General features: G+C 37.7%; 1 protein-coding gene across 4 annotated transcripts in view; it reads right to left on the bottom strand.

The window, feature by feature from the left end:
• Positions 1–15,380: 15,380 nt before the first annotated feature.
• Positions 15,381–27,222, bottom strand: part of COL12A1 (collagen type XII alpha 1 chain) — a 145,590-nt gene continuing 133,748 nt past the window's right edge. For 3 of the 4 annotated variants that reach the window (XM_069067012.1, XM_069067009.1, XM_069067010.1), the window contains 6 exons: positions 22,106–22,141; positions 21,932–21,998; positions 21,615–21,803; positions 20,563–20,631; positions 18,758–18,928; positions 15,381–16,486 (listed from right to left, as the gene is read on the bottom strand). In XM_069067012.1, coding sequence (XP_068923113.1) covers positions 16,302–16,486; positions 18,758–18,928; positions 20,563–20,631; positions 21,615–21,803; positions 21,932–21,998; positions 22,106–22,141 — 717 coding nt within the window. In that variant the 3' untranslated portion in view covers positions 15,381–16,301. Of the gene's footprint in view, positions 16,487–16,846; positions 17,733–18,757; positions 18,929–20,562; positions 20,632–21,614; positions 21,804–21,931; positions 21,999–22,105; positions 22,142–27,222 lie in introns of those variants that run through there. The other variant, XM_069067011.1, reaches the window with a different exon arrangement.

Genomic DNA, 27,222 nt, shown 5'->3' with positions numbered 1-27,222 from the left:
GCCACATATGGCTTCCCCACATCTGGGAACTGTGGGCGTAACTCCTACCGTCTTTCAGTGCATGCATATTTTGGTTATCTGATCTTTTCATAATCTGTACCAAAGAACTACCACCATTTACATCCCAATAAAGTAACTTAGTATTGATGAAAAAAGAATCTACTATGGTGACAGAGAAGCTCAAAACAAATTTAGAAGAAGATGATGACTTAAAAGCATATAAACCAGTCCTTAAAGGGAAAAAATGTAGAGTGGACATAAGGTGAACAAGAATTCCTAGAAAAGCTAAAGAATAAAATAAAAATAGAACAAAAATGATTTAAAAAATAAAAAAGAGCAGTAGAGGAAAATTGGGAAAAGAAATGAGAGTTATGCAAGAAAATTATGAAGAGAATTAACAGGTTAGTTATACTGAAGAGAAAACCCCTTAAGAATAAGAATTAGCTAAATAGCAAAAAGGTTACAAAAGCTCACTGAAGAAAATAACTCCTTAAAAATTAAAATTGGTCAAGTGGATGCTAATGAACCCATGAGTCATCAAGAAATAATAGCACAAAGTTAGAAGACAAAAAAATACAAGAAAATCTATCCACTATGCCATGTGGACTATTTTATAAGAAACATAAAATTTTTATAAATAAATATAAAATTATAAAATTTAATGACAATCAATTAAAACAAATAATCAAACATACCAAATAAGGCATACATATATAAAATCCCTTCCATATTATATTAAATATCTAAATGAAATAGAACCAAAATCCAAAAAAAAATTATTATAACAAAACTACAACCTTAGACTTTTTAAGTCTTGCTGAAGTTCCATTATCCTTTATTTTGCTTTAGATATATTGTTGGATACAGTATTTATGCCATTCTCCTGGTCTGTTTGTGCTGATCTCATTTTGTATCACCCCATTCAGGGAGAAATACATAGAAAGGAATATACATATTTCTAAGCAGTTCATGGTATCTTTACAAAAATTGACTGTGTATTAGGGCATAAAAATCTCACAAACAAATGCAAACATCCTTTGCTGACTAAAAGCAATAAATTGTATTTAATAAAGTGCTTTTGCAGAAATTATTTAAAATGAATTGTATATTATATAACACCTCTAAAGAACTGCTGTATCAGAGAAAAAATCATAGAAAAATTTACCAGAGAAAATGACTGAACTAAAACAAGAATCATCATTATTTAATATAGTAACAGAAATGCTAGCTACAGCAACAGGAGAAGAAAATAAATCAATGGAATTAGAATAGGCAAAAAAGAAACTTTACAGATTTTTACAAGTTCCATTATTGTCCTCATAGACCCTAGGAGATCAACTAAAGAATTAGCTGAAATAATTAATAGCATTAGAAATTTGTAGGATATAAAATAAACTTACCTACTCAAATCATTGCCCTTTCTGTGTGTGTGTATGTGTTACCAAGAAAACACAGAAGGAAGAAATATAAAGAAAAACATTTTTTAAATAACTAGAGGGGCAGCTAGGTGGTGCAATGAATAGAGCACCAGCCCTGGAGTCAGGAGGACCTGAGTTCAAATCCGGCCTCAAACACTTAACACATACTAGTCGTGTGACCTTGGGCAAGTCACTTAACCCCAATTGCCCTACCTTTCCCCCTCAAAAAATATATTAAAAAAGGGGGGAGGCCAGGTGGCATAATGAGTAAGAACCCCAGCCCCAGCGTCGGGAGACCTAGGATTGGTTCTCAGCACCCACACACACACACAAAAAAAAACTGGCCGTGTAACCTTGAGCAAGTTACTTAACCCCGATTGCTTTTAAAAATAAAAAAATTGGGACAGCCAGGTAGCACAGCAAGTAAGAGCACTGGCTCCAGTGTCAGGATGACCTGGAGACAGAATCCCAGGCTCAGGCACTTAGAACCCACCCAGAAACACCTGGCCATGTAACCTTGAGCAAGTTACTTAACCCCAATTGCTTAGGGGTGGCCAGGTGGCTCAGTGAGTAAGAGCACCGGCTCCAGTGTTGGATATGACATGGAGATCGAATCCTGGGCTCAGATACTCAGCACCACATCCAGAAATAGCTGGCCCTGTAACCAAGTTACTTAATCCCAATTGCTTAAAGATAAATAAATTAAAAAATAACTAGAGAATATATAAAATGCATAGGCATGTACTTACTAAGACACACAAAAGAACCACGTGAATTTTACCATAAAACATTCTTTATAGAAATGAAGATAGATTTAAATTACTGGATAAATACTCATTTTTCCTGGTTCATCCCTATTAATATATCAAAAAGGACAATACAGGGTCGGCTACATGGTGCGGTGAATAGAACACCGGTCCTAGAGTCAAGGAGGACCTGACTTCAAATCCAGCCTCAGACACTTAACACTTAACTAGCTGTTGCACAAGTCACAACCCCAATTGCCCTGCCTTCCCCCCTCCAAAAAGAAAAAAAAAGTGACAATACTAAATTAACTTTAAAATAAATTAATAAATAATAGTGTATATAGGCATATTTTCTCTCTGTAATCATATAAAATCTGTATTTAGAATATATTCCCATAGTTCTAAGTTTCTCTATATAATGTTTATGCCAAAATTACATAAATGTATGCTAAAATTACATACAAATTATAGTTAGAATACCTGTTAGAATTCAATAGTAATAAAAAATAATTAGCATTTATTTAGTCCTTTAAAGTTTGCAAAGAAGCTTTACAAAAATTATTTCATCTGATCCTCACAACAATTGTGAGAGGTAGGTGCTATTATTATTATTTTACAAATAAAGAAACTGAAGCAAATAGAGGTTAAGTGACTTAACCAAAGTCACAAAGCTTATAAGTGTCTGGGGAAAGATTTGAAGTCAGATCTTCCTGAAACCAGATCCAACACTCTTTCAACTGTACCACCTGGCTGCTTGAGAACATGGATAAAGGAATGGTCACAGATTTTTAAAATATTTGGGTTTAACCCTGCCTCTGCTATGTACTGGCTGTATGACCCTGTCAGTGCCTCAGGCAGATCCAAGACTGTAAGTTGTAGAACAGCTGTAAAACTTCATACAAAGAGTTCCCTCATTAGGAATCCCCTGCACAATCAAATCATAAGTCTTGTCCAATTTGATCTTTTCTAGAACACCATCATTCTGAACAAATTTGAAGGGACAGGGGAGACTATCTTAATAACTTTATAAAGGAACTTTGGAAAGATCATGCTACATTTCACAAAGGAGATTGAAATTAGCTTTGTCTCTTTGTGGTTATCGAAGTGAAACAGTCTATAGAGTTCTAGGCCTGGAGTCAGAAAGATCAGACTTCAAATCCAACCTTAGAAATTTACTTGTTGTTTGACTCTAGCAAGTTATTTATCTGTTTGCCTCTGCTTCCTCAACTATAAAAGGGAATAATAAAAGTACCTACCTCCCAGGATTGTTGTGAGGCTCAAATAAGATAACATTTATAAAATATCTGGCATATAGCAGGTACTAAATAAATGCTTTTTCATAATAAGAGGGAAAACAGTTTTGTTATTTATTGAGTTGATTGATCTCTGCTTCTGTGCTGGATGGCAAGATTTTATTGGAGAGACTAGACTAAAGAATTAACATGTAAATATCAATGGTCACAGATTCAGTGGAGGCATAGCCCCGGTTTCAAAGGCATTTCCTCCCTTTCCACAAGTTCCAGGAAGAGACTTCTGATTTCACATGGAAAGTACATGAAACTCAGTGGTTATGGTTGGCTACCCACGTGAACCAAAACCCCCCAAAAAGGTTCATTTGAAACTCCTATAGCCTAGTAGCTGAGATTCTAGTAGCCATACTCAACAATATATCAAAGACTGTTTTGACTCCTAGTTGATGTGTTATTATTTCTCATTCATTCAAAAATGTTAGTCAAGGGTGGAATGTTTTTGGTGGTTAGTGATTGCCAGACTGTATTCGTTTTGGTTGTAAGTTGATTTTTGAGCCCTAAATGAACTGAAATGATTTTTAGTCTGGAATTTTACTTGTTTATCAGAAGATCTGAAATATTTACACATTACATGAGCTGAAAGTACAAGTCTAATTTAATCAATAGACATGTTTGGGGAATCCGTCAAGCTGCCAAGACTTGAGTTACATTATCCCTTTGCAAAACAAGTACTTGGGGTAGGGGAAAGATGTTTAATTATTAGAAAAATCATGTTATCTATCTTTAATGGATAGTTATCATTTAAGTTCTCTTTATGTAAGAAGGATATTATTTGTATTACCTAGCTCCCACCTTTGGACGACATCTCCATTAAACCCTCAGGAACCTCTTCATCCTGTAAGATCACATAAGTTGGAGCACTACCCTTTGCCCCAGCTGCCCATCTAATTGCATGAAAACCCTCCCCCCCCCCAAACCTCCATTTTTAAGCAGGGCCCCTGGGCCAGCCATCTCTTCTTTTCCCACTTGGCTACACCTGCTTGGACTTCTCCCACATACCCTGGTGTCAGTACCTTCTTTTCTTCTACCACCACCCTTTTCAACTTTTGTATGTTGTCATTTTCCATTAAATTGTAAGCTTCTTAAGAACGGGGACTGTCTTTTCCTCATTTGTACCCCAGTGTCTAGAACAGTGCCTGGCATATAGCAGCTAATTAATAAATGCTTACTGACTGACTGAAAGTACTTTGAAAACTTTAAAATCTCATATAAAAGTGCTTCAGAGAGTACTTTGAAAGCCTTAAAACATTATATAAATATGCTTCTGACAAATATTAATTGTGAGACCCTGGACGAGTCACAGCCTCTTTTGGTTCTTCTAGGCAACTCCATAAGACAGTAACTTGAAGAAGAGGTACAACCTTGCATTAACAGATGGAGTTTGCTTATTTAGGAGTTCCTTACACTGATGAAATCACTTATCCTTATCCTGATTATTTTTATCATTGTTTTCTTATTTATTTTATTATTTTTATTATTTTGTTATTTATTATCATTTTATTATTAATTTTTAATTAATATTGAGCATCCACCACAAAATAAAAACTGTCCAAATCAACCAATCAATAAGCATTTATTAAGTTTTGTTAGGCAGCTAGGTGGCTCAGTGGATGAAGCACCGAAACTAGAGTCAGGTGAGGCACAAGTTCAAATCCAGCCTCAGACATTTGCTAGCTATTTGGTTCTGAGAAAATAACTTAACCTCTGTCTGTCTTGGTTTCCTCAACTAAATTTAGAATAATAATAGCACCTACCTCCCAAGATTTGTGTGAGTATAAAATGTGACAAGTTTGCAAAATTTCTTGTAAACCCTAAAGTGCTACTTAAATACTACCTATTATCATTGTTATTACTCTGTGTCTCTTAGGCACAGTGTTAGGCACTGGGGACTAAAAGACAAAAATGAAACTATCAAGGGAGACAATGTGTAAAGAATGCAGAATAAACACATCATAAATACAAGGGAGTTTGGGAGTGAGAGCAGTAGCAACTGTAGAAGGGGGGCAGATAAAGAAGGTTATCTGTAGAAAGTAGAGTTTGAGCCAAGTCTAAAACATATAGAAAAAATGGGCATGACCATGTCAGAGCTTGTGACACTCTCACTAGGGAGAGTAGCATTCAGTAGGTGCTCTGAGGATAGGTCATTTTTTTAATGGAGCCCTTTGTCACTGCCTTAGAAAACAAAGTAATTGAAAACAAACTGATAATTCACAAGATGGAAAAAATATGTGATATACTCTTTCTGCTAACATACTACACCCACATTCTAAGTTCCAGTCTCTCTTCTTTGGACTCAGGTGCAGTTTCATTGTAAGCACATCTGCATCCCCAGATATCTCTCATGCAAAGCTGAGAATCAATTCATGGCTGATCTTTGTAAGGAAGAGAGCCAGTACCTTCTTTTTTTTCCTGTGAAGAAGGATCATGAATTAGACCTAGATCTAGAAAGGATGTTAAAGTCCCCCCGAGTTTAACTCCTTTATTTTACAGAAAAGGAAACTGACACATAGGGAGGTTAAGTGATTTGCTCAGAGTCACACCAGTAAGGGCGTAATTTGAACCCAGGACCTCTATCTAACTCCTGAGACAGTACTCTTCCCATTGTCTCAAACACCACTTAGGACTAGGGAATGAGCCAATGCCCCCAAGTAGAAAACCAAAGCGTATTAAGCATTATGCATTGATGTTTTTATGTCCTCACTTCAATTTGAGAAAGACTCTAATAGCACATAACTAACAGCACCCTAGGAAAGTAAGTGGGTAGGAGAGAAGACAGGTGAACTAGAAACACAAGCTGAGTGTATAATGGAGCAATGTGGGACAATGTCAGACAACTGTTGTTTTTTTCTTATAATTGTCGTGCAAAGTGGCTGCTACCTTTCTTTTCTGTTATTATGGTGTGGGAAAGGGCACTGGAAATGGAAAGTTAGTGACTCCAACCTCCCTTTCTAGGCTTATTAATTTACATCACTCTGCTTCACGAACTCTTTGTTCCAGACAAATTGGGTTTCTCACTATTCCTCACACAGAATATTCCATCTCTCATTTCTGTGCCCTTGCCCAGGCTGTTTTCCCCATGCCTAGAATTCATTCCTCCCTTACATCCTCTCTTAGAATTCCTACTGCCCTTTAAATCTGAGAATCAGGTGCCACACTCCTACATAAGACTTTTCTTAATCCTCTGTCCTAACCATTAATACGTACCACACACCAGAAGTACTTTGTATTTACTTCATATGTTTTATATCTACATACAAAAGCATTTCTTGTTTCTCCTTAGAGAGAGCAAAGTTGCTGAGGGCAGATATTATCTCAGTTTTGTCTCTGTATTCCCAATGCCAAACACAGTATTTGATGCAAAGTGGGTGTTTAATAAATTCTTGTTGATTAATTAATTGATGGTCTTAGGATCTCACCTCAGACACATAGTAGCTCAAATCACTTAACCTCTTAACTGTAAAATCTAACCTCAGATCTGTAATAATAGCTCCCAGTTTGCAAGATTGATGGATGGACCAAATGTATATAAATCTGTAAACCTTAAAATGGTGCATGTGTGGCATTTTTATTATATATTACATATTATTATCATTATTATTGCAAGGCTTCATTTTATTGCACTTTTAAATGGTGTCTATCAGTGATACAGGATAAAGAAAAAAGTTTAATATTTGTGCAAGAAGAGGGCCGGAGTCAATATGGCAGAGAAGAAACAGGAATTCCCCAAGGTTCCTGCTCCCAGCTCCTCCGATTCATGTAAAAGGTGACTCTGAGCAAACTTTGGAGCTACAGAACACACAAAATGACACAGAGAAGCTAACCTCCTAGCAGTAAGGGGCCAGCTCAGCGCTCTGGGAGCCGAGCTCAGCGCTCTGGGAGCCAAGCCCAGCCCTGCATAAACCCAAGATTTTAGCCTCAGGGAGGCCTGACCAGCCACCAGCTGGAGAGACTTCAGATCACCAGCAGCTGTGGTGGTTTCCAAAATTATCAACACAGAGAGACTAAGGACAAAGTGAGAGGTCAGTGCAATGTAGACCTTGGGATCCAGTAGTTCGGAAGTGCAGTCGGCCTTTGCTCCTGGGGCAAGAAGCTGCTGAAGCACTGCAGCTGTGCAGCCACTGACACGTGGCACCTTCAGCTCCTGGCCTACAGATTGTAGGGGGACCAAGCGACCAGTCTGAGGGGTAACCGCTCTTGCTTTAACCTACTTTGACCTGGATTGTGGTCTAAGGTGGAGATCCTGGGGTGTGCGACCAGCTTGCCAGAACATGTGGAGGCTTCAGAGAGGGCACCCAACTAATACCTTCAGCAGCTGAAGAAACCCCAGCGTTTGGGACGAAGCTCCCCTGTCTGGTTTGTGGAAAAAAGCCCAAAAGTCAAGTAATTGAGTGGCAACATGAGCAGGCAAACAAAGCAAAGCAAACATAGCAACTCAACTTTACACTCCTATTTTGGGGACAAAAAGGATCAAAACATTGAACAGGAGGAAGACAATGAAGTCAGAACTCCTGCACCAAAAGCTTCAAAGAAAAATACGAGCTGGTTAGAGGCCACAGAGGACCTTAAGAAGGATTTTGAAAATCAAATAAGAGAAGTGGAGGAAAAATTGGGAAGAGAAATGAAAATGATTTAAGAATATTGTGAAATGAGAGTCAACAAACTGACTGAAGAAAATAACACCTTAAAAGTAGACTAACTCAAATGGCAAAAGAGGCTCAAAAAGGCAATGAGAAGAATGCCTTAAAAAGCCAAATTTGCCAGATGGAAAAAGAATCTCAAAAGCTCACTGAAGAGAATCACTCCTTCAGAATTAGATTAGAGCAAACGAAAGCTAGTGACTTTATGAGAAATCAAGACACTGTTAAACATATTAAAACAAATGAAAAAATAGAAGGCAATGTGAAATATCTCATTGGGAAAACCACTGACCTGGAAAAGAGATCCAGGAGAGATAATTTAAAAATTATTGGACTACCTGAAAGCCATGATCAAAAAAAGAACCTAGAAATCATCCTCCAAGAAATTCTCAAGGAAAATTGTCCTGATGTTTGAGAAGCAGAGGGCAAAATAGAGGTTTAAAGAATCCACTGATCACCTCCTGAAAAAGATCCCAAAAAGAAAACTCCTAGGAATATTATAGCCAGGTTCTGGAATTCCCAGATCAAGGAGAAAATATTACAAGCATCCAGGAAGAAACAATTTGATTATTGTAGAAATACAATCAGGTTAACACAGGATCTGGCAGCTTCTACACTGAGGGATTGAAGGGTTTGGAATATGATATTCCAGGATTAAAGGAACTGGGATTAAAACCAAGAATCACCTACCCAGCAAAACTGAATATCATATTTCAGGGGAAAATATGGTTATTCAATGGAATAGAGGACTTTCAAGCATTCTTGATGAAAAAACCAGAGTTGAATAGAAAATTTGACATGCAGATACAAGAAGCAAAAGAAGCATGAGAAGGTAAACAGGGAAAAGAAATCATAAGGAACTTGTCAAAATTGAACTATTTACATCCCTACTTGGAAAAACGATAATTGCAACTTATGAAACTATTCTCAATATTAGAATAGTTGAAGGGAATAGAAATAAATAAATACATATATATATATATATATATATATATGGGGGTGGCGGGTGTAGGTGTGGATGTAGGTGTGGGTGTGGGTGTGAGTGTGTGTGTGTGTGTATATATATATATATATATACACATATATATATGTTTATATAGGAGAGTATATTGGGTGTATGAAAACATGTGAATGTATGTGTATATGTGTACAGGTATATATAGATAGAGGGCACTGGACTAATTTAATAGGAAGGGATGATACTTAAAAGGTGAAATTAAGAGGTGAGAGAGGAATATAATGAGAAGAAATGGGGAAAGAAAGAATGGGGTAAACTATCTCATATAGAAGAGGCAAGGGAAAATGGTCACAATGGAGGGAAAGAACAGGAAGGCAAAAGGGAATGGGTCAACCTTATTCTCACTGATTTTGGCTTAGGGAGGAAATGACATACACACTAAATAGGGTATCTCACCCTACAGGAGAGTAGGAGGGAAGGTGATGAGAGGGGATATGATGGAAAGGAGGGCAGGCTCGGGGGGGGGAGGAAATTTGGAAGCACCCACTCTTGAAAAGGGATAAGATCAAAGTAGAGAATAGAACAAGTGGCAGGTGTGATAGGAGGGAGGGAAATATAGTCAGTCTTTTACAATATATCCACTATGGAAATGTTTTGCATAGTTACACATGTACAACCTATATTGAACTGTTTATCTTCCCAGTAAGGGTGGATGACGAGGGAGGAAGGAAATGAATCTGGAATTCAAAGCTTTAAAATCAAATGTTTAAATATATATATACATATATACTATTATTAATATTATTTTATATGTAACTGGGAAATAAGACATACAGGCACTGGGGCATAGAGATCCTCTGTGCCCTCCTGGAAAGTTGGAGGGGGTATGAGAGAAGATATGGGAGACAGCAGATTGGAGGAAGGTATATACAGTGGGATCACTATTTTGGGGTGGTGGGTAGGGAGAAAATGGGGAGAAAATTTGTAAATCAAAATCTTGCAGAAATGAATGGTGCAAACTAGAAGTTAATAAAGCATTTGATAAAAAAAAAAAAGATTTGTGCACGAAATTTCAATCTTGTGCATAGGATAAATGTTACCACAGTGCAATGCAAGATTTGGTCATCTTCTGCAAAAATAGTTTCCCAAATATCCAAGCCTAATTCTTTACAATTCATTGAGTTATAGGGACAGAATGGACCTAAACAGGTTATCTTGTCCATTCCCCAATTTCCATGCAGGATTTCATTGAAATAATCATAAATAGTTTGAGGTGATACCCTAGTACCTCAATATTTATCATGTCTTACAGTTTCCAGAAGTAATTATTTCTACTCTCTCCCTTAAAATTATTTTTCCTATGAATGACAGGTTTTTACTTTTTTACAATGCAGGAAAGATTTGAGAAATGTTGAGAACAGAGAAAAGAAAAATGCCTAGAGAGACTGGAGATGTTCACAATGAAAAATAAGCTTAAGGGAGAAAGGTACATGAAAATACCATTGTCCAATTGCCTTTGTAGTTGGAATTCAGAGGTTCCACTTGTAAATGTGTAATGGGAATGGGTATTTGAAGATCTTCCCTGACCTTTAATAGGCCTAAGGAAATTTAAAGATCTTCCCTGACACTTCAACAAAGGCTGAATGTAATCACATGGAGCCTGTGGTAGGAGTTTACTGAATGGGTGGAGCAGGACCCTGTGAAAACTGGGAACCAAGCTACAGAAGGGAGAACCTAGAGATTTAGAGAGAGGTTTGCAAGAAATACTGAAAAAAACAGGGAAAGAACTGGCAGGAGTGTGTAGAAGAGGCTGGGTTTTACTAACAAGCTACCATATTATATGTAAAGGCAGAGACAAACTGCTACAGGAAAAAGGCCAGATGGAAAGGGAATTAGCTGATTCACATGAGAAACTTTCTGTGTTACAGTGTGTGAGCTTTCCTTTAGAAAAGCAAGCTAGAAAGTCTTAAGTGGTAGAATGAAAGACTGATGTATGTTTGGCTCAGAAAAGAAGAAAAAAAAATTAACAAAAGGAATGTGCATGCGGCCCTTGCACATGCTAAGCCTAGTTGTCCCCACAATTGCCAGGAGAATGTGTGGGAGGAAAATGAAACAAAGTTAGATGAGGAGGCTTTTACAAGGGCAGACTTTCACTCCATACTGAGAAGAAAACAGGAGAAGCAGGGGGGAAACACATTCTTGTGGTATATAATTGAGGATTTTATTCAAAAGGAGGTCACTGATATATTAAGTCAATTCACCCAAAGGATGGAACAATCTTTAGTGTCTTGGATGGTGAGAATCCGTGATGAAGGGGCTGGAGGAGTATCAATAGATAGCATGGATTGTTTCAAATCTATAGGTATTAGTCAGAATCCTTTTGTACAGCAAGCTTTTATATGACCAGTCCATTAGCTTTAGCAGTAGATGGATGAAATAGACAATATGCTACCAACTCTATGTGGTCTAGTAGAGATAGACCCTGGTACCCAGAGACTAGGAAAAGGTAATAAAAACAGATATCATGGTCAGAGACACCAAAGCTTATCATGGTATCACCTTAGCAGTTTCTTGTAGAAATATCATAGTGAAGATGGCTCTGCCTCCTTATAAGCTCCTAGTTCTGACTCTACTAATTGGGGAGACAGGGCACCCTCTTTCAGGGGTGCTGGATAAGATTTCACAGTTAACTGACTTAGGGAAATGGGGAAAGGACAAATTTCCTCAAGAGAGAAGAGTAAATAGCCAGCCAATTCAAAGTCAGAATAGATTGACAAGAAAAGAATTCTTTATTACTCTGTTGAGAGCATGGGTAGATTTTGGAAGAATAGATGGTATTCCAACTAATGAATTATGTAAAATGTACCAAGAAAAGGGGATTAATATTAGATGAAATAGGGAAGTAAGAACTGCCACTACAGAGCTTCCTGAAGCATTGTATTCAAGTCTGTAACACCTGCAGGGAGCATAGGAAATTGGTCAGGCCCCAGCTCAGATTAAAGAAAATATATATCTAGCCAGAATGATGACCCCAAAACTGCAAACTAGAAAACAGCAAACAACAATGAATAAGGCTATGATAGAGGGGTCGTGGACTCCAGAAGCATTGGCTGACCCTATATGTACCCTGCTTCTGGTTATTCTTGTTTCTTTTTGGCTTTCTGTCTGTTAAACTTGTTTGCTATATTTGTTTCCTGCAAGCTTAGTACCTTCCACCTGCGGATGTGTGATCACTTAAGCCAGATGTCACCCCCTGCACACGACTATGGTGAGTCACCCCTGGATCTGGCATTGACCAAAGCTCCTGATGCCAACTAAAGAACTGACCTCTTGAATGAAACCTCTTGGGGCAGGGACAGCTTTACATCAGTTTCAGTAGGAAGTAACTGTTAAAGAAGAGACTTTTGCCCCTTACCCCAAGATTTTGGGCCCTATTTGTTTGAGGAAGGAATGACGGGGTGCTTGTGCTCAAGTACCACCCTAAGACACAGTTTTATATGTTTATTTTATGTTATTCCAGTTATATTGTTGTAAAGTTCTGTTGATACCAGTTACCCCTAAAGTCCCATTGACCTGTGTAAGGAAAGTGAAAGATCTTGTGGCTGAATGTAATGGTAATAGAAATTTGAAGATCTTCCCTGACCCTTAAAAGACTGAATGTAATCACATGGAGCCTGTAGTGGGAGGAGTTTTCTGAACATGTAGAGAAGGAAGGGTGGAGCAGAGCTGAGAGGAAACCGAGTCAGAGCAGTTAGAACAGAGGGAAGAGAGAGGATGTAGCCAAGCAGACAGCTGGGATTGTGAGTTTTTATTTATGGGTAGGCTTTGGGATGCTATTGGTTTCTGTAGTGTTATTGTACATAGATTTCTTTGTTGCTATAACGAATTTGGTTTTCTGGTGTCTGAATAAATGTTTTACTTCTGTGTTCTATATGGAGAGTTTGAGTTTGTTATATTCTATGATTCAGAGCTATGGCAGTATATTCATAGTCACTGTCAGAGCTGTAAAAATCGAGTTAGTGATACAACATGGAGTCACTTTGTACCTGTTCACTTGAGGAATGTGAAGAAACTTTCCAGGGGTAGTTACAATAAAGGGAGTGTGTGTGTGTGTGTGTGTGTGTGTGTGTACATACATTATGTGAAGACAGAAACAAAGACACAGAGACAAAGACAGAGAGACAGTGAACTTTGGGGGAGAGAGAGACATAGAGGGAGACAGAGACAGACAAACACAGAGATATAAATGTGGTCTGGGACAATGATTTCATTAGTTTAGGAAACTTGCAGTGAACAAACTTCCTCTATTAATGAAGATCAGTACTTACTATGCAATTTATAGTCTAAGAGAGTTGCATGGGGTACTGAGAGAGTAAGTGACTTATCCTGGGTCATACAATCAGTATGTTTCGGAAGTGGGGCTTAAACCCAGGATGCACCACCCCATGTTGCCTCTAGAGGTATGTGCACATGTGTATATCAGAAAACTCTTAAAAACATCTCATATGTGGTTTGCTTTATGGTTGTAGGTAACATTCCAATGGTGGGTATTTACTGGTTGATATATTTGATTTATTCTAGTTGAGAAAACTTTTGTTACAATCAATGAGATAATTTCACTGTGACAACAGGCAACAATTTCTATCACCACCTCTCTCAGCAAAGCATCAGTTTTGCAAAGTAACCTCTAACAGTCATAGGCCAACCCATTCTGCCAGGTGTTTCCTCTTATGGGATACTGCCCCAAAACTTTGTTTAATGCTAATAATAATAACAATAATAATAATAAAGTTTCTTTCAGATTATTTCCTGAACAGATGAGGCTTCTTTCTACTTTCATTAGCCATCTTGGCTTAATGGGAGTTAGGTGGCACAGTGGAGTCAGGAAGACTCATCTTGGTGAATTTAAATCTGACCTCAGATACTTCCTAGCTATGTAATCCTGGAAAAGTCACTTAATCCTGTTTGCCTCAGTTTTCTCATCTGCAAAAGGAGCTAGAAGAGGAAACAGCAAACCACTTCAATATCTTGCCAAGAAAACTCCAAACGGCATCACAAAGAGTCGGACACAACTGAAAAACAATTCAATGACAGCAACAAATATGGCTTGATGAATAAAGCAGTGGATTGAGGAACAGGAAGACCTAGGTTCAAATCTCAACTTAAACTTTTACTAGCTGAGTGACCAATAGGAAATTCATCACTTAACATCTCCAAGCTCTGTTTTCCTCATCTGTAAAATGGAGATAATATTATTTACCTCATGGGGTTGTTATGAGGATCAATGCAACATATGTAATTATATAGAGAGGTAGCAAGACTCAGCAGAAAGCATGCTGAGTTTGGAGTCAAAGTACCTGAGTTCGCCTGCCAGTTCTGCTATAACATAAGAAAGACCTGCATAATAATTGGCACTGAGGGAAACAAAGTCCGAAAGCAAGGAAACACAATTGAGTCCTCTTTTAGGGCAACAAGAGAAACCTTCTATTGGCAATCTACATCTCAAAACAAGATATACACTCATTTTTATTTAGCCATTAATTTGGACTGTCGATGCTGCTATCCCCTTTTCCATGGTCATTACTGACTGTAGAGCAATATGTTAGAGAATAAGTCCATTGGTGACATAAAGGTGGATAACTAGCCAATAACTGAAAATAAAATTCTTTTTGTTTTGCTTTGTTTTTTTGCGCCTTGTCTCCTGTGATTCTTCTGGGCCAACCTAAGAGAAATCTGACCATGTCTTTCAGCCTTCCTGATGAAGGAATTCAACATCAGAGTGCCCTGACAATCAGATGCCAACCTAAAGCCAACTGGGGTTCTGGGGATGCGAAAGAAGTAGGACAACAAAAAGTTCAACCAGATAGACAAATGAGTTCAGAAGACAAGTGCTGTCACATGGTCTAAAATCTTTACCAAACATATAAAGCATTTTAGTCATTTCATAACATGGGGGAGCAATTACATATGAAATTAAGTGGGTTGTTTGAGAATACCTTCTTATTTTGGAGTAACCTAGGCTACCTAGCTGTTTTCTCTACCATCCCACATGTCATTTACATTTCTAATAAAGCCTCTGAAATCTCTGAGCGGGTTTTGTTGTTGTTTGTTTCATTTTGTTTGGTTTAGTTTTCATAGCTCTCACTTTCTCTAACTGAGCAATAGCATAAAAGCGCTAAAAATACTTAGCATAATCTAAAATGTAAGAGGAGCAAAAGGAATTTATAGCTGTTTCCAAGGACTCTAATCTATGTGTGGCAGTACTATTATGAAGAGTCAAGAAAATCCCATCCAAGAATCAACAGACCGTGTCAAATTTTCAGTAGTTTTATTGAAAAATGCCTCTTTTGTTTCAGAAATAAATAATATAAGGCAGTGAAATTCACAATTTGCAGTTAAAATATAAAAGCAGCAATTCTATTTCCATAGTCTTGCAAACATTTTCCAACTGCTTTTTGATAACTAGGAAACATTATATTCTGAAAAAAATCCATACTAAATATACAACACAAACATGCAATTCTGTCTCTGCAGGATTGTCTGCAATTTGGCATAAATGTTAATGTGTCTAAATCAAGGAGATTTAAGGCATTATAAAACTGTACCCAGTTGATACAATGGTTTCAGCTATATTGCTTAAGGTTTGTGGTTGGTAAAGGAGATGTATAAGAGCAGTATATGCCCTAAAATATAGCTATAGAGAGAAAAATAAGATAAATAATGGCAATGGAGTGGCTTTTGGTTTTGTTTCGTTTTGTTTTATTAGGGCAGTAACATGAATTGTGAACTGACTAAATTGTGGGTAAGCATTTGAAAGGGGAAAAGTCCTTGGAAAAGGACTATTGCCAAAATCAAGATTGCCCTCTCGAACTAAGTAGCAGCTATAAGCTTGGAGATTTAATTTTTTTTTTCATTTTCATTGCTGCACTGGGCTAGCTGAACATCAAATTCAAACCAGTATCTGCAAAGCAAAGTATTTTACAAGCATTTCAAAAGTAAACCTATTTCTATAGATCCCATCCCGCCTATGACACAACCTGCCAAAGCATGGTGCTGGACAGTCAGGGGGTGTGTTTCATCATCTGGAAATGCTGAAAAGGAAATATCACAGAAAAGGGGCACATTCTGTCAGTCCTGCAAATGGGAACATGACCCAAATGAAAATTCCACCATCCCACCCCACCCATCCCTACTTCACCCTCCCCCCTCCATCAAGAAAAGAAAGACATATTTCATGGTCTTATTTTCCTCGGTTTCCTCGATAATGATCTTTTCTGGCGCATCTGGGGAGGGTGTCCTTCTGGTGGCATATCAGCTCCATAGTCCTCATACTCATCTGCTGTCGTTTCTGGCTCCATTGGTACTATGAAGGGTTCACGCTCAGGGAGATAGGGTCCACTTTCAGGCACATAAGGCTCTGGTTGAAAATAGTTGTCCGATTCAACATTATAGTTAAGTCACGATTTGGAAGTCACATGCACAGCAACAGGTCTACAGCCTCCCTACGCCATGTTAATCCAGTCTTAATTTCAAAACCATAAATATATAAGTTAACAGTTTCATGATTACTTCCATTTTCACATAGAATTTGGGGGTGATAAAGTATAATGAAAAGGCTTTAGCAAGAAACCTTTTTGTTACTGTTGTTTTTATGATCCAGCAGATTATAATACAATCATTGCACAAAACACCTGGAGAGGGCCATGGCCCTGGGGCCCAATGCATTGTAAACGTAATAGTACCTGGATAGGTATTTCAGTAGGTACCAAAATAGCTATTCATGGTATTCGAAACCATCAGTTCAAAGAACAACTTGGCCATCTGAGGGGAAGTTTGATTGGCATCTAAACACTGAACTCTTGAGGTCAAAAACAACTGTACAAGTTAGCTATCATCAGGGATTAATATACAGTACACATCATTTTCAGGTGCTGTTCCTCATATCAGACTGAGTTACAGCTGGTGGTCAAGAAACACCAATGACTACAGCAAAACAGAAAGAAGTAGTTATTTAAAAAACAAAAACAAAAAAACTTTGGTATAGAAGATGGCAATTACAGGACCCAAACAAGATTACATATACAAAAGAAGGCACAAGCCCTGACTCAGATACGTTGCTAACAAGCAAGAGACTAAAAGTTTTCCTACAGTGTTATTCTGGCAGACAGCAAGCAGCAGGCTTTGGTGCAGAAGCTTTTTTATAGAAATGGTAAGTGTTTTTAGTGACAGGATCCCATACAAATCATTTACAAGCCACAATTAGTTTATTATTTACAGAAAACATTTCTCTTTGACCAGGTTAAAATTTGTTTTTCCTTGAAATGGCATTACTTCCACTGGTTAGTAGTTTTATGTGCCTCCTTCAGAAACAAGGCTTTAGTTGGTTGTTTTTGTCTGAACTACCATCTGCAGTTGTTGTCTACATTATGATTGAAATGCAACAGTAATAAGTGGACACCGTGTCCTTTTTTCTCATTCAAGAGTTAGTATATAGAGTCTCCCCTTTTTATGATGCCAACGTGGTTCATTAACCATATCTGTGATGACATTTCCATACAGACTCATTTCCTAATAAGCACGTGCGCAAACATCTCAGAAACAGGATTTTCATGTATTCAAACTGTAAGCAGCACTGGCGACTTAGAAAATTTGTTAGCCGGAACCTGAAACAGGTCAAAGATGATAGTTTTTAAAAGTTGAATTGCTGTGCAAAAAAAAATTAACATATCTACTTTCATTCATCTAAATACACAATGGTTAAGGTATATCCATATATCTATATAATTTTTACAAAATTGCTTTTTGGCAACAGTATTCATACATACAGAATAGTAATTTCTCTCATTCATAGCAAATTAAATTGGAATATTGTACTGTATGAAAATACATTTTTAAGACCTGTCACTATTTGGAGTTTGTTGTATATACATATTACATAGATATATAGATATTCATCTAGTCATGCACTATTTGGTAGTGGCAAACAATATCCAACAGCTCTATCATTTTTACTACTTGTGAGATGCTTTCAGGGCAAACAAGTGAAAAAGTTCACAATACCACACTTGACATTTAACGTCATTTGAGTCAAATTACCCTGCCCAAACCAGACACAATTGCCTCCTGTGGTCAGAAATTGATGCCAGTATTCCAGCCCCTCACCCCAACACATTTAGCATTTTTTAATATAATAGCTTCAGGACCTTTAATATAATTGGCTCTCACTCATAGATAGTGTGGGATGGTGAATTACTTTCAGCTGTCTGAATCAGGTTATAAGACACTTTACTGACAATTCTGAATCCATGTACTAATTTTGTATAAATAATCCTGACACTCTATGATTGGAGCTGACAAGCATGCCCCCTTCTCCTACTAATAGAAAAAAGAAGAAAAAAAAGAAAAAAATCTTAGCTGTAATGTTTTCACCCTTGTGCTGTGAAAGACTACAGTGTCATTGGTGATCAAGCAATGAGGGTAGAAGAAGAAAATGGTCCCGTAAATCCTCACAGTAAAATAAATTCCTACTCCTCTAGGAACTTAAAGAAAACACTTTTCTTTCTCATAATCAAGCTACATGGCTAACAAAATCAGTCATCGAGTTATCTTCAAATCAAGCTATCCTAGTATTTCTGTGAAGGCTACCTCATTAAAGTGACTGCAGATTCCTAAAAGAGCAACCACATACCTGGGTATCCTTGACCATTGTAAGGGATGCTGGCACACTGGGATGAATCACAGTATCCAGGTGGACCAACCGGACCTCGGATACCTGAATTTCCAGGACGACCAGGGGGACCAGGAGGACCTCTTGAGCCTGTAGATCCTGGTGGACCCATTCTAGATTCTCCTTGTGGGCCTAGTTTGAGATTTAAATGAATGTACATATTTCTCTCTCTCTCTCTCTCTCTCTCTCTCTCTCTCTCTCTCTCTCTCTCTCTCTCTCTCTGTCTTTCTCTTAAACACACACACACACACACGCACACACAACTAAAGTATCCTAAAGATAATATAGTTGTAACTTTTACTGTCTAGACAATATACTAGTATATGGTAAGAAAATATTTCCACATGAAACCACCAAAGTGAACCAAAAATGTGATGGGACCTCCTTGCCAGTGACTCATCAACAGTTGCTTCCCAGAACATCGTCATTTTAAGGGCTCTATTCACAAAAAGATGATTTGGTCAGATTAGGGCCAAACTGCAGACATCAATGAATGTTCTAGTTTGTTCCTTTTCTCTTTATGATACGAGTATCTCGAGGGAAACAACTCTATCAGACAACCACATTGGATTGTAATTAAAACTACTCAGGAGTACATAATTCTCCTTTTCAACAGCTCCAAGATGGATGAGGTAATGTTGTTTTTGGACCACGTTGTACTACGGTGAACAGGAATGTAAAGCTCTAACCAAATGAGACTCCAATTTGTTTCAAGCTGCTTATGGATATTATACTTTAAAAACCGTGTTTAACTCAGCCAACTGAAGGCAGGAACATTGGGACAACTAATCATTCCAGTCAAGACTTTGATGAAGAATCAGTGAATGAAATAATGTGGCAGGTAGCACAAGTATTTGAGAGGGAACATCTTTAGGAATGCTACATTGTGCAGTGGAATGAAAACTAAGTCTGGAGACAGACATTGGTTCAGTCGTTTCAGTAGTGTCCAACTTTTCATGATCCCATTTGCAGTTTTCTTAGCAAAGATACTTAAGAAATTTGCTACTTCTTTCTCTAGCTCATTTTACATATAAGGAAACTGAGGCAAACAAGGTTAAGTGACTTGTCCAGGGTCATGTAGCTAGGAAGTATCTGGGATCAGATTTGAACTCAGGAAAGTAGTCTTCCTGACTCCACGCTGGGTACCGTATCCACTGTGCCACCTAGCTTCTCCAGAGGCAGAGGGTCTGAATTCAAATTCCAGTTTGGCCCCCTTACAACATACCTGTGTAATCTTGAGCAAATCACTTAACAACTTTTGGTCTTAATTTCCTCATCTGTAAAATGAGGGGGTTGGAACAGATGACTTCTGAAATCCATTCTAACTTTAAAGTTATGAATCCAATGAACATAATTCTGGCCATGATACCTAATATGATTTACGCAAACATGGAAAATGCAATATTTCATATTACTGGGTTCCATTACTTCATTGTTAAAATTATATACAATGATTTAACACAGTGTTTTGTATATATTAGGTTCTTTATAAACCTTTATTCATTTAACTTCATAAAATATAATTATACTTCCCTTTAGATCACTCTTTGTATCTATCTCTCTGTACACACATACATACATACACACACACACTCAAACACTAACTTTAAACTAGTCACATATATAGTTCTGTAAGCAAAACATAATTAAGTATTTATAGTCCTCTGTACTATGCTAAAGGGACTGAATGACTTGTGTGACTCCAAGAAAGTATGATCTGAAAACTTCTTTGTTACTTTCATATGCTTGAGAAGCAGCAAACCTACCAGGTGGTCCAGGCAGACCTCGGGGTCCTTGTGATCCAATGCCTCTTTCCCCTTTTTCTCCTGGTAATCCTAAAAGATAAAAGACATTGAGAATGAGATGTAAGGGGGGAAATAAGGAAATTGATATTTTCCACCTTAATTGATAATATCTGATTCAAATAATTCATTTCCTTTGTGAAAAAAAGAATCTGATTTTTCATAGGAGTTCTATGTTCAGGCCAAATTCTTTCTGGGCCATTTGTATGTAATCCCAGACCCACATCCAAGGACCAAATTTGGCCACAAGTCAGGGAAAATATTTTGAATGAAACAAACATGTCAAATGTATAAAACAGGAATTGAAATTTGTGTATAGTATTCCTTTCATGAAAGAAATAAAAATTTATTACCCACTCCCTCCCCCCTCAAAAAAAGTTCAAGAATACTCATACACCAAGGCAATGCCAAAATAACCACAGTTACACAAAAATCTAATTTTTACATAGAACGATAACTATCATCTTAACAAAACAAAAATAGTTACTCAGCATCCATGTAATTATTTTGAAACATCTGGAATCAGATGTTTCCTTTTTAAAAATTATATTCTTCTACTGTTAAATCCAATTGAAACAAAAATGCAAGGACAACACCAGGTCCTGAATTGGAAGAACTTGCATTTGAGCTTAAAATGCTGCTAGAGGTCACTTGAGCTATTCCTGGTCACACACCAATTAAGAAAGTCATGACTCTTACTTGAGAGCCATGAGAGAGTTGTCCTGTTAACAAGAATTGTTTTCAGAAAAACATTCGCCTTTGACTGAGCTAACCCCAAAATAATCTCCTATTATCTAAAATATATAGCTGTGTGACCTGAGGCCTTGCCTTAAGACACAGGATTATCAGCAAAAATAGCTTCTTTGCCAAGACTTCCAGAACATCCTATTTTTTAAAAGGATATGTAGTTTAATCCTTACCCATCCTCTGTAAGCTACTCAGAGTCTTGTTTTTTGCATTCTTCCTTTAATCAAAAGTAGAAATGGTAAATCAGCAGAGCTGTATTCATCACCCACCTCGATCCCCAGGTGGTCCTTGCAACCCTGGAGTGCCTGGGAACCCTGGCCTTCCTCCAGGTCCAGGTTCTCCTCTTGCTCCTGCACTTCCTGGTGGGCCTGGTGGGCCAGGGGGTCCAGGCTGATTGCGGTTCGAATGATAATCATTTGGAATCTGGTTCAGCATTTGATTGAACCTGCTCATCTGGCCTTTAATGGAAAGAAGGTATTACCATTAAAAAAATCACCAGTAGCTGGTTTCTCTGTGGAAGGAAGGACAAAGAAAATTGTTTTTTATTCATACTTGCTCTCCCTACTGGACACTCTCATTTATTTACCATTGATTAGTTGTTCACAGACTTGTCTTGCAACTGCACGCATCATGTTCTGGGAAGCAACGTCTCCCTTAATAATGAAATAAATGAGATCAATAGCTTGGTACTTTTATATTTTCAGACCATTAATGTTTAACACATTAAATAAGTATAAATAAAACTTTAAATAATACTTACTCTATCACCTTTCTCTCCTTTCAATCCAGAAGGACCCTAAAGCAAATAATGTTTATTGTTATTTCATTTGAATAATAACAGCTCACATTTATATAACACTGTTATTTCAGATAAGGCCTGTGTCAGCCAGTTGGCACAGGAGCTAAGAAGCAGGATTTGGAATCAGGAAGACTTGAGCTCATAATCCCTCCTCCAAAATTCACTAGCTTTGTGACCTTGGGCAACTCCCTTAACTTCTCCCAGCCTTACTTTCCTCATCTTACAGATAAGGATGATAATAGCATAACCATGGTTGTTGTATTAAATGAGATAATATTTGTGAAGTGATTTGAAAATCTTAAAGGATCAAATAAATGTTAGTTATTACACTTCATCAGCATAGGAAACTCCAAATGGAAGAACTCCCTCTACCTACTTGGCAGATAGCATTAGAGAGTTGCCAGAAGCACTGAAGGTTAAGTAACTTGCCCTGGGTATACAGCCAATACTAGTGAGTGGTAACATTTAACACCAAGGTTTTCTAATTCCCAGGTTGATTCCTTCTTTATTTACTATGCTATGCTACCTTTTCATATAGTACTTTAAGGTTTAGAAAATGTATTTTATCCTAATGTCCCTAGAAGGTAAGTAGTATAAGTGATTTATTGTCCCATTTTACAAATGAGAAAATAGGATCAGTGAGGGCAAACAACTTGCCCACAGACAGTTACACAGCTTTAGTGGAGACTCAAAATTAGCTTTTCTGACTCCAAGCCCAGTGTTCTTTGCACCATGCCAGACTAACTCTTATAATGGTGGCATAGTAAATCGTGTTGGACCTAAGAGACAGGAAGACCTCATTCCAAAACCTGCCTCAAACATTTACTATCTGTGTCACCCTGGGCAAGCTACTTAACCTCAGATATTAGTTTCTTCATCTATAAAATGGGAATAATAAGAGCACCTATTTCACATGGTTGGTGTCAAGATCAGATGAGTTAAACATATGTCAAGTGTGCAAATTATAAAGTTCCATGTAAATGTTAGCAATGATGATGATTCCATGTTCTAAAGAATGTTCAAAGTCAAACATTTTTGAAGGGATAGAAGAGACTAGATCTAATCTTAGATCATCTAGGACTTACATACCAGATCACATTATCCTTTTGCAACTTTTCTAACTGCTTCTGAAAATGCTAGAAGCTTGGCTCATATTTGGGGCTTTGGCATTAAGATATATGGTGTTACTTTACTTTTTCAAATTTCACATTTTCAAATAGACCCTCATCTTCCATATAACTGTTTTCACAAATTTCATGAGCAGAAATAAAAGCTGTAATCCTATAAGCACTTTCTATCATGTGCTGTTCATCCTATAAACCATGTAAAGAAATTTTAATGAAGAATATTCTTATATTACATTTTATAATACAATAGAAAAGGTCCAATTTTAGAGGTAGAGGACCTAGGTTCAAATCCTGTCTTGTTGTTTATTCCCTGAGTATAACCTTAGTCAAGTCACTGCATCTCTTTGTCTCTTAATGTCATCTGTGAAACGAAGGCATTGGACTAGATGGCCTCACATGTCCATTTCTGCTTTCAATCTATGATTATATGATCCTATAGCAGATTAGTATACCAAGAAAGAGGCTGTAATGGTAATGATAATTTGAAGATCTTCTCTGCCCCTTAATTGGCTTAAAGGAATTTGAAGATCTTCCCTGCCCCTTAATAAACTGAATATAATCACATGGAGCCCGTGGTGGGAGGAGTTTGCTGAAAGGTGGAACAGAGCCCACAGAAAACTGGGAATCAGAGCAGTTAAATCTGGAGGGAGGAGAGGATGCTCCCAAGGAGACAGTTAGGCTTGTGAGTTTTGTTTGTGGGAAGGCTAAAGGATGGTGTGACTCCCTGCTGTGCTATGGTGTATTAACTTCTTTGTTACTATGATGGATTTGGTTTCCTTGTATTGGGATTTCACTTTTTGGTATCTTAATAAATGTTTTGTTTCTGTCTTCTATATGGAGAGTCTGTTAAATTTTGCAATTGAGAACTTTGTCGGCACATTCATAATCACCATTGGCACTACAGAGGCAAAAGTCACAGTCTTGACCCCTGTAAGGCCCAGTTATCTTGGTGACATTTCATAGTCATAGATTATACTTCTAACCCAACCATCTGTCATGCATGCCTTAGTCATAAAGAGAACCTAATAAGAGAAGGTGGATCATTCAGCAAGGATTGTCAGCACTACTAGAAAAACAATTCAATTACCAGTAGGTAAGAAATAATACTTATATGGACAAAGAACAGAACAATGAAGCACATATTTATCTATGAAAATGTATTCATTTTTTCCGAGGTACATAACATGCTCTAGGAGCTGCCAGAGGATTTTATACCATCTCAAGAAACTCTGGTCTTGGGTGGCTAGGTGGCACAGTGAGTAGAGTGCTGGCCCTGGAATCAGGAGGACCTGAGTTCAGATCCAGCTTCAGACACTTAACACACACAAACAAAAAACCTAGTTTTGTGACCTTGGGCAAGTTACTTAAACCCAACTGCCCTCCAAAAAGCAAAAAAAAAAAAAAAAAAAAAAAAAAAAAGAAAGAAACTCTGGTCTCTGCTCTTGAGGAGTTTATTACAAGGAATCCAATTCCCAGAAAATGTTTGTTGGGTATGACACAAAGCTGATGCTCAGGCTCTCTGACTGGGGCCAGGAGGTGCTCACAATCAGGCATGGCATTATTGAGAGAAATGCTGCTAATTGATTGTTACAAAGCCTGCTAGGGCTTTGAAATCCTGTAATTCCCTTTTTCTAGGGCTATAGTGCCAAGAAAGCATACTCCAGTCATCCAACTTGGTTTAATGAAGGCATAGATCATTATGTCAAAGTCTTCAGAAAGACAATATCCTGGACAGCCAGAAGAAGGGAAAGTATTTCTGCCCAGCCATGCTATGATGCTCCACACTGAAGATCATTGTTTTTGGAAAGAAACTCCTTGGCCTCTAGCATTGTTACAATGCCCACATACACCTCTGGTCCAACCCTTTTATTCTGTCTCTCAAGCACTTTGTCACACTGATTACCTCAGTTCAGGGAACCAAGAGTTTTACTTCCTTTGTAATTATCAGCAAAAAAAAAGGTTACCTAGGGCTCATTCCAGGAGTGATACCAAGAAAGGGGATACAAACCATCTTCTAAATGAAGTAGGCTCACTTGAATTCTATCTTGAACATCTTTCTTATGCCACTGTCTTGCATAGTGAGACATCTACAATGACTTTGCACTGACTTGACTCACATTGAGAATTAGCACGGACCATTACAAATGCTAAGATGGAGGTGTGGAGGGGGAGCGAAAAGAAACAAGAATCAACTCCTCTTAACTCCCTCTCCTCTGACCTTGCTATCCTAATTATGTCTCTCTCTTCACTCACCCTGCTTTTACCCTTGGAAGGATGGGAAAGAAAAAATGAAAAATAGTATATGATCTCTCTAATAGAGGTTTTACTCCACAGACCTGGAGAGTCCAATCCTTCCTTCCTTCTCTAAGGCACTAACTAGACTTTTATAAAAATCATTAATATACATATAGGACAAAGTTGCATGGTACAGCAAAGATAGCTCTGAATTTGGAGTCAGAGGACCTGAGTTCAAATCCTACCTTGACCTTGAGCAAATTGCTTTGCCTGAATTTCTTTATTTTTAAAGTGAGGGAGTTGGACTAAATTGTCTCTAAGAACTCCTCCATTTATTGATCTATGGCTCTATAAAGAATCTGTGATTAGGACCACCTCCAAAGATTTAGGTCTTTTAATTTAAAAAAAATTAATTTTAAAACTTAGTTTTTAAAAAAATCCATTTTACGCTCACAAGTCACTGTAACCTAAGAGAAGCAGTAAATCTTTCCTTTAACATTCAAGCTCCATTAATAGAATTGCATAAAATTACTCTCTCTAGAACACACAAGTGAACAAAATTTGTGACTTAAGTAGAATGACTTAATGGGCTTTTGACTATAATGATTAATGTCCTGCTATGATCTGTTGAGTTTAAATACTGTCCACTAATTTACTCAGCAATCTTTCCATTATTACTATACATATTAATTTTATATAAAATGGAAAAATATCAAACATAACCTCATCATGATTATAAACTCACATACTTTAAAGTTAGTCTGAGTACTTATGATCAATCTTAACAGAAAGTAGCATTACAAAATTTAGTGAGAAAGCATCATTTTCTCTGCTCTGAAACTGATATAATGCCATACATTTTTTGGTCCTTATCTATGAATTCATCAGTGTGGGGAACTTCCACCCTGGAAACTCCCTCCAATAATGAAGGTCAGCAACTCCTCTGTAATTTACAGCCTGGGGAGTTGTTTGGGGCACCGTTAACTATTTAACTATCATATAACAAGTATATGTCAAGGACAGGAATTAAACCCAGGCATTCCTGACTCCACTGCCCCACTGCTATATACTATGCCACATTGCTAATATTTGGTTTAATAATGCTTATACTTGTACAATAAGATGGTATAATAAGTAATTGGTTTAATCAGGTAGTAATTTGGCTGAATGAATAAAGATTCCATGATTCTTTGGTTTAAGTATGGTAATTCTATTGGTTCTATGAATTTGCATGCTATGGTAGACACCATATTTGCAGATGTGATAATGGTATTGATGGGTCTATTGAGAAGACTCAGTTCCTTTCCATCTATTACTGAGCTTGGCAGGTCCCATGTGAACCTCAAAATTAAGACTGAAGGGCAGAGGGGCGGCCAGGTGGCGAAGTGAGTAAGAGTGCCAGCCCCAGCATTGGGAAACTTGGGATCGGTTCCGGCCTCAGATACTCGGCACCCACACAAAAATTACTGGCCATGTAACCTTGAGCAAGTTACTTAACCCTGATTGCTTTAAAAAAAAAAAAGACCAAAGGGCAGCTAGGTGGCACAGTGAATAGAGCACCAGCCCTGTAGTCAGGTGGACCTGAGTTCAAATCTGCCCTCAGACAATTAAACCTTAGTAGCCGTGTGACCTTGGGCAAGTCACTTAACCCCAATTGCCCTGCCTTCCCAGAAGAAGAAGAAGAAGAAGAAGAAGAAGAAGAAGAAGAAGAAGAAG

Source organism: Petaurus breviceps, unplaced genomic scaffold (genome assembly GCF_028583685.1).
Source record: "Petaurus breviceps papuanus isolate PSGF00001 unplaced genomic scaffold, PetGlider_PUasm1.0 90734, whole genome shotgun sequence".
Classification (NCBI taxonomy): Eukaryota; Metazoa; Chordata; class Mammalia; order Diprotodontia; family Petauridae; genus Petaurus; species Petaurus breviceps.
Note: the sequence above shows the minus strand (reverse complement) of the source record. Positions and strands in the feature narration are given on the sequence as shown.